We start from the raw sequence: 8693 nt of genomic DNA on the forward strand, positions 1-8693 counted from the left end.
CTTCTCATTTTGCTTAACTTAATGTGTTTGGGGTCTCCTTTTCACATGCTGCCGTTTCATAGTTCCCATTGTTTTTGGTGTTTGCCCCCAGTGGCTAAGGTTGGTTCAGTGGGTTGTATAGGCTTCCTGGTGGAGGGGACTGGTGCCTGTGTCTGGTGAATGAGGCTGGATCTTGTCTTTCTGGTGGGCAGGACCCCATCCGGTTGTGTGTTTTGGGGTGTCTGTGACCTTATTATAATTTTAGGCAGCCTCTCTGCTAATAGGTGGGGTTGTGTTCCTGTTTTGCTAGTTGTTTGGCATAGGGTGTCCAGCACTGTAGCTTGCTGGTCATTGAGTAGAGCTGGGTCTTAGCGATTATATGGAGATCTCTGGGGGAGCTTTCACCATTTGGTATTACGTGGAGCCTGGAGGTCTCTGGTGGGCGAATGTCTTGGACTCAGCTCTCCCACCTCAGAGGCACAGGCCTGACACCCGGCTGGAGCACAAAGATCCTGTCAGCCACACGACTTTTGGGAAGTCTGAGGTCTTCTGCCAACGTTCAGTAGGTGTTCTGTAGGAGTTGTTCCACATGTAGATGTAGTTCTGATGTATTTTTGGGGAGGAAGGTGATCTCCACGTCTTACTCCTCCACCATCTTGAAGGTCTCCGATGTTTTCTTATTCTATGACGCTCATCTGTGAGCTAGATTTAGAGTCACTACCACCTTTCACAACATCCTGCAATGCAAGTGAATTACTGAAGCACATCACCTTCACGAATGTGAGTGTCTGAGAGAAGACTTGAAATTTATGCCAAGGGTGGATTGTGCTAATGTTGCCACCTAATTTCATTGATTGGGTTAGGCAAGTGAGTTGCTTTGGGACATGCTGTGGCTTTGGCTTAGCCTTATAATTAATGTAACCTGGTGAAGTGACTGGGGCAGGTGGCCCTCAGGGCGTGTGGTGATGTGAGTGGTGTGCCAGATCTCATGTTGGAGACTGAGGCTCAGGTTCTGGCACTGCCACTTACCAATGAGTGATCTGGACAAGTTTATCAGTCTCTTTCTTTGCCTTTAAGTGAAGAAAATTGTGCTTTACCTATAGAGTTCTTTTCAGTTCTCAATATCTGTGAATCAGGCTGTTAGATTATAATTTTCAGTACACGATTCAGCAAATGTTTTCAGAAAGCCTTTGGTATGAGCAGTCTGAAGACAAATGGGAATTCTAGAGATTGTATTTAAAGTGGTACCTAATGGATCCCTGGAATTTTTGTACATTGACACCATGATATAGCTTCATATAGATTTCACATATTAGCATTCTGCTATAATTCCCAGAAGATGTTGGAGCAGTCATTAACCATTTCCTTAAGTAAACCAATTTGTTGCCAAATTCCCCTTTCTCCTTCTACTCTTAGCCCTGTGGACAGCACATGAGAATTGAACTACTACACTGTTTCTTCTAATGGTCACAACCAAAATTTATGCTACTGCATATTTATGTTTCCTATAAAGTTATTTGTAGACAATACCATAGATAGTTAAATATGGTGAGATGCACACTGATTAAATTGATACTCTTGGTTGTTTGATATTTATAGAGAGAAATAAATAATGAAATTGAGCTAAACGTTATCTCCAGCAGGAAAGAAAAAGGTCATCTAAGTGTATGCATAGCAATAAACTCCATTTAAAAATGGTTTCTGTGGGAAATAGAGCTAGTTAGAATTGTCTTGTTTTTTGTTGTGTAGTATGCACAGTAAAACTTTTCTTTATGATTTATTTTAAAATATATGAAGTTCAGCTTAGCCTCTTAGTAGCATTGCCTAATAAAACTGCAGAAATAGGGCTTCCCTGGTGGCGCAGTGGTTGAGAATCTGCCTGCTAATGCAGGGGACACGGGTTCGAGCCCTGGTCTGGGAAGATCCCACATGCCACGGAGCAGCTGGGCCCGTGAGCCACAACTACTGAGCCTGCGCGTCTGGAGCCTGTGCCCCGCAACGGGAGGGGCCGCGATAGTGAAAGGCCCGCGCACCGCGATGAAGAGCGGTCCCCGCACCGCGATGAAGAGTGGCCCCCACTTGCCACAACTAGAGAAAGCCCTCGCACGAACCGAAGACCCAACACAGCCAAAAAAATAAATAAATAAATAAATAAAGTAGCTATAAAATTAAAAAAAAAAAACTGCAGAAATAAATAATTGTATTGGGGAATGGAAACTAGAAGAGGCAATTGAATAAGAGAAAAAATGGTAAAGCACAGCAACTGAAGAATCTTGTTTCAGGGGGTAGAGTTACAGAAAGAACACTAACAATTTTTTTTTCTTTTTTATAACTTTATTTATTTTATTTTATTTTTGGCTGCGTTGAGTCTTCGTTGCTGTGCACAGGCTTTCTCTAGTTGCGGTGAGCAGGGGCTACTCTTTGTTGCGGTTCACGGGTTTCTCATTGCGGTGGCTTCTCTTGTTGCGGAGCACGGGCTCTAGGCGCACAGGCTTCAGTAGTTGCAGCATGTGGGCTCAGTAGTTGTGGCAGGCAGGCTCTAGAACGCAGGCTCAGTAGTTGTGGTGCACGGACTTAGTTGCTCTGCGGGATGTGGGATCTTCCGGAACCACGGCTCGAACCCATGTCCCTTGCATTGGCAGGCGGATTCTTAACCACTGTGCCACCAGGGAAGTCCCAAGAACACTAACAATTTATCTTTTGATTATCTGAAAGAAACATGACACATTTGAGGAAGTATAAAGCACAAATGATAACCCTGAAAAAGAAGATGAAGAATGGCTATAATTATGATCTTTATATTTAGAGATTTCCAAATTTGAAGATCATGTAAACATTCCTTTGGACAGTTTCAAAATTAGAATGTATATCAAGTCTCATTAGGCATGTACTCAAGTGCTAAGTGGTGGAGCTATATCTAGAACACCAAGAAGGCGCCATGATAATTAAAGAAAGGGACTTCCTCAAAAAACTTATTATCAAAAATGAAAGCTTTAAAAATGTGTGTGCCCCGTGATGCAGAAACTTCGTGATCAAGAATGCATCCCAAGGAAATATAGATACACATGACAATTTTCTTTGATGGTATTTAGTCAGTTTTATTTATAATTAAAAAGAGAAAGAAAGAAAAACTAGAAATGACTCACATTTCCATCAATAAGTAATTGTTTACATAAATTGTGCACACCCATACAAAGGGAGACTATTTTAATGATACGGGATAGGATGGGGGCCATTTAGTGCAGGAAGCAGGGGGAGGAGTATGGTGAACATTTCTACTTTCTTGTATTCTGGAAAATTCTCAGATAAATGAAGTTTATCTTAGAAATCTTTCAACTTTCCTTTCTGTTCTTCTCTCTCCTTTTGGATTCTAAAATCCTCAAGCTAACTCAGTCACTATAACACCTCTATGTCACAAAGTTATGTAGACTCATCTCTCCTAAACTGTTATGATTCTTCCCTTCCTTCACTAATAAATCCACAGAATCTCTCAAAAGATTCTGGGGTTTTGTTTGGATTTTTTTCATTACGATCACAACATGGCAGCAGTGCTGGGATTCTGATGAAGGGTTTTTGTTACTGTTTTCTAAGAAGAGATGATCTAGAAATTGTGTTTGAAGTCAGTGAGTGCCTGCAGTATTTTTCATAGAATCAGATCACATTTGTTCTGTGCACTAGCAGTAGCAAACAACTGATATTTTTAGTGGCAAATTGTCCCACTCCTACACTGGCAAGGCAAATCATATGCAGTTAAAAGTAGAAAAGGGCATCAAACACTTTGAGGCTGCTTGTTAATGGGTTTCCCTTTTTGCAAAGAACATGACTAATTACATCTGAGTATATTTTCGCTTAATTTTTAAAAGCACTTTTACATCTCCTTTCATTGTATCCTTAAAATCACCTGTACAGAAGGGAGGTGACATACTATTGCACCCATTTGAGAAATGATGAAACCGAGACACAAGGATTTATTTGTAGAGCAGTAATAAGACGCAGGGTGACTGACTCTGAGCTGGACATTTTCTCTTATAGATCACAAGCAGGAGCCACTCTAGCCAGTAAATTATTACTATAGAAGTGAGGTAGAATGTGAAACTATTCCCAGGGACTCAGCTTGGGCTTATAGTTTTGCAGTTCCATTAAAAAAAAAAAATTCAGAGCAGCTGTTTGTCTTTGATGGAGACAAAGAAATGAAAGATTTTCTATGCTGAGGTAATGATACATCTAGACCCGTGGTTTTTAACCAGGGGCAATTTTGCCCCCTCCCCTTAACCCTCTCCCCAAGGATATCTGGCAATGCCTGGAGACATTTTTGATTGTCTTAACTGGGAGGGAGTATTACTGGCATCTCATGGGTAGCAGCTAGGCCTCCTGCTAAATATCCTACAAAGCACAGGACAGACCCCACAACAAAGAATTATCCTGTTCATAATGTCACCAGTGCTGAGACTTGAGGAACCCTGCTCTAGATGTCTCTCTGCCTTGGTTAATGGTGGTTGGCATGCTCTCAATTAGTCACATGTTCAGTCTCTGCCATCAGAATTACATAAACTAATGATGGGCAAAACTTTTAAAAAGAGAGTTCAATAATGTGTTCCCTTTCCGTCCCATATGGTTCTTCCTCTTAATTCTTCACCTCCTTGCTCAGTCCTTGCTCCCCAGTTGTCATCTTCCCCACCTCCCCGGCTTAATTCATATTTCCGTGTTTCCCCCAGCCTTTTCCTCGTTGATGTCAAACTGATGTGGTACCTCTCCACTCTGGCCCCTCTCACTTGCTCTCTGACTGAGCACATAGTCTGGAAGAGACTGAGTGATGGATGAAGTCGCAGGCCCTTGGAGGCACCACCAGGAATGCTGACTGGGCCTCTCTTGGGAACTGCCTATCTCAGAGCTTCTGCTATTATTTTTGAAAGCCTGCCCAGAGTGCCTTAAAGAAAACCCACAGGCTAATTTTCCCAAAAGCAGACTAAACTATGCTTCTCTTGGGAAGAGGACAAACAATTATATTCCACACTGCCCTACACATTGTAACCCTATTTGCTTAATATTAGTGAACTATGCATAGGTAGTCTCTGGACATTCAGCTTGTTCTTAGACAGTGGCAGAATTGAATGTACTAAATAAGAGGAGCAATTAGAGTATTAAAGAGAGTTTCCGATTTGGGGGGAAGGAAGGAGGTAGAGAGGGCCAAATTATTTTGGTATTTTATTTTCCAAAAGAATGCTGACATGGATGAGAAGCATTATCCACATCTCAGTAATAAAGATTAGAACTACATGTCTTAAAGAAGTGACTTCTTGAACGTGATTGGGCTAGCAATGACTATTTTAATCAGTCTCATTAGGGTTGGCTCTGAACTAGGTAAAATGTATCAGTTTCCTCAGCTGAATTTTCATCTAGCTCAGCAGTTCTCAAAGTGTGGCCCCCATACCCCTGGGGCCTCGTGAGATGCTTTCAGAGAATCTGAAAGGTCCAAATTTTTCTCATAATGATAATAAGAAATGATTTGCTTTTCTTTTTTCTGTACCACTCTCCTCACTCATTTTGCAAAGGAATGGTAATGAGAACCCCCGGTGCCTTGGCACAACTCAAGCAGTGGCTTTCAAGTGTACTAGTTTCCAATGTCTTCCTCACCTCCATGCACTCTCAGTAAAAAGAAAATTCAGTTTCACTTGAAATTTTACTTAAGATCCTATTGAAACAGTAGAAATTATTAATTTCTGTCAAATCTTGACCCTTGAATACCCATATTTTTAATATTCTGGTTGACAAAATGGGAAGTACACATAAAACACTGTGGCTACATGTTGAAGTACAGAAGTGCAGTCGTCGTCCTGAGAAAAAGCACTGCACAGTTGTTTGAGTTGCAAGCTGAACTAGCCAGTTTTTCCATGGAGCGCCATGTTTACTTGGAAGAACTACTGAAATACAAACTATGGTTATTCAAACTTGGGTGTTTGGCAGAACGTTTCAAAAAAATAAATGAAATGAACCTATTATTTCAATTGAAAAAAAAAACTGCAATATTTTCTAAAGTTAAAATTTGAGTTTTTAAGCAAAAATCAGAATTTTGGAAAACTTGTATCCACCACTGTGAGTTTGACAGTTTCTGAATACTAAAAGACTTTTCTAATAAGATGAGTGGCGATATTAATTAGATTGTATAGTATTGTATAAGGAAACGTGTCAACATTGGGAAGACCTGAATAAATCTTTGTACTGATATTTTTGATATAACCAATGAATAATGTTACCGAATCATGGATGGGTGGAAGATTCATTCAAAGTACAAGACAGACCAATGGATTTTAATGTAGCAGAGTAGGAGAAGTTCATTGATGTGAACTTTTTGTTCACAAAAAAGCAATGAACGAAGTTTGTTGGTTTCAGATTCAGACTGCAAATAACCTTTAAAATACCACAACTTACTGGGTTTTGGTGTCGTATTAAATAGTCATATTAACAATTATCTGAAAAGGCTATTAATATACTCCTTCCTTTTCCAAATACATATCTATGTAAGGCCAAATTTTCTTCATATACTTCAACCAAAACAACATGTTGCAACAGATGGAATGCAGAAGTAGATGTGAGAATCCAACTGTCCTGTATTAAGCTAGACTTTAAAGACCTTTGCAAAATGTAAAATAGTATCTCTCTTCTCACTAATTATTCTTTGTTTTAGGGAAAAATAGCTCTTTCTCACAAAACTTAGTTATGTTAACATGTAATGAATGGATATATTCATATTATTATTTTTTTTTGGAAGAAAAATTGTCTTATTTATTTTTAAAGCCAAACCACTAGGAAAATATATCACAGTCTTGAAACAGCAAACAGACAGGCTATATTATCAAGTCATAAGTTGGTAAAAACACAACAAGGTCCTTAATAAAACGATAAGGTGCCAAAACTGGGGCAAGAACAACATGTCGCAAAAGTGGTATTTGGTAACGGGGGGCTGTCCCGTTTTTTGCTCTAAAGGAGTCACAGCTTGCCCCTGAGTTGCTTACTTTTTCTCCTTTGACCTTTGTGTTGCCAAGGGATTGTTTCAACAGAGCTCTGTTATTACAGGGGGCAAAGTAAGCAATACTGGGTTTAGGCTTTCATTCTATTTTGTTTTATGAAAACCAGATTTTTCCAAAGCCAGTGCTTCATACCTCTCTTAATTAAGCAGCTAACAATTCCTCTTTCGCTGTTCATTCCTGAATACTAGCATATAGCACAATCAAAATCCCCTTTCCCTTCAAGGGTGTCACTGCAAGATTGTCTTGTCACTTGACTGACTCTGCTGCAGACAGCCTCAGGGCTCATCATGGCTGCCAGTTAGAGAGAAGGTTTGCTTCCCTTACCATTGTGATAGCGCTTCTTATATTTTTGCAGGGTCTCCAGGCTGAAATATGTCATGTGTGAGAATTTTAAGGAATGCGCATCCACATTTTGATGGCCAGAAATGAATATCTGCAAGGACCCTTTCAAAGTTTTTATCCAAACTGCCTCTCCCAACTCTACATCTTAAAGTAACTTCATGCCCTTGTATATAAAACGAAACCAAGCAAAACAAATCCCCAGAAGCCCCCTTTCCCCTTCTAAATTAGTGACCTCATGGATTTTGTTTTATTTCCACTTTGTGGGAAATGTTGTAGTGATCCTTCTGGTTAACAGGAGGTTGGCAACAAACAGAAACACCTCTCCTCACACTCCACCAGATCATAAGCAAGTCAGATGAACCTGCCAGCCTGTTGGTATCTGTGTACTAAGAGAATGTGGTACCTTGGAGAGCTCTGGTTTGGTACAAGGGAGACTCCCTGTTGCCAGGATAAGCACTTGCCACATGAAATTCAGGCTCATAAAAACTCTCCTGTGCTATCTATGACCCAAATTTTAGCACCAGTTTTTTTCACTTTCTAGGATTCAAACACAAAGGAACCAGTGTCCAGAGGCAAGTGACATAGGCCTTAAACTTGCTGCCATCCTTAATTTCCTCATTCATAAACTTTCCTTAGAAAACCCAAATCCCCATTCCTCTTTTTAAACAGATTCCTGCCTTCAGCCCCAATGGCCAATAGCAGACATCTGTTTCCCAATGGATGAGAGAGACTCCTTCATCTTCTTGGCCATGGTTGGGATGAGGTTCATGTGGTCATCCACACACGTGGTCACGCAACTCTCCAGCTGCCGCTTCACCTGAAGCTCTTTACTCCCCGCATCTATTGAATCTTTGGCTTTGTCGTTGCAATGCATAGTGTACCGGGCCAGGCTGTCCTGGAACTTCTCCAGCTCGCTGGTCACCAGGGCCTGGGCTTGAGCCAGAGGTGCATGGCAGCACGCAATACACCGGTGCACTTGCTGCATGGAGGCCTGGCTATCCTCACAACAGCCGGCGCTGCACCGGTACATGAGGCCCTGCATCTTCCAGATGTTCTCTCTCTCCAGACTATTCATCATAGAGTCCACCGCCTCCCGCGCCCGGAGCTGCTGCAGCTCCGCCATGGCAACCCCACGCTGCTCCCTGCCGCGCCGGCGCCCACATGGACTCCCGCGCACGAGCCCCTATTAATATTATTTTAAAATAGGTATGTAAAAACTTTCTGTTTTAATTTATATTACAGTAAATGTTAATAGCTAAAATCCACATCACAAAGAGTGTAAAGGGGTCCTGAGAACAATGATTTGGGAACCACTGATCTAGAATACCATAAATTGCAGTATGG

General features: G+C 41.1%; 1 protein-coding gene across 1 annotated transcript; it reads right to left on the bottom strand.

The window, feature by feature from the left end:
* Positions 1–8028: 8028 nt before the first annotated feature.
* Positions 8029–8472, bottom strand: LOC103014044 (protein FAM136A-like). The gene has a single exon (XM_057558649.1). The coding sequence runs from the start codon at positions 8470–8472 to the stop codon at positions 8029–8031; it is 444 nt and encodes a 147-aa protein (XP_057414632.1).
* Between the last annotated feature and the right edge of the window lie 221 nt (positions 8473–8693).

Source organism: Balaenoptera acutorostrata, chromosome 12 (assembly GCF_949987535.1).
Source record: "Balaenoptera acutorostrata chromosome 12, mBalAcu1.1, whole genome shotgun sequence".
In the NCBI taxonomy this organism is placed as follows: Eukaryota; Metazoa; Chordata; class Mammalia; order Artiodactyla; family Balaenopteridae; genus Balaenoptera; species Balaenoptera acutorostrata.

What these genes read in the sequence shown, in the direction of transcription:
- LOC103014044 (XM_057558649.1), bottom strand. Translation starts at nt 8,472, where the DNA reads ATGGCGGAGCTGCAGCAGCTCCGGGCGCGGGAGGCGGTGGACTCTATG.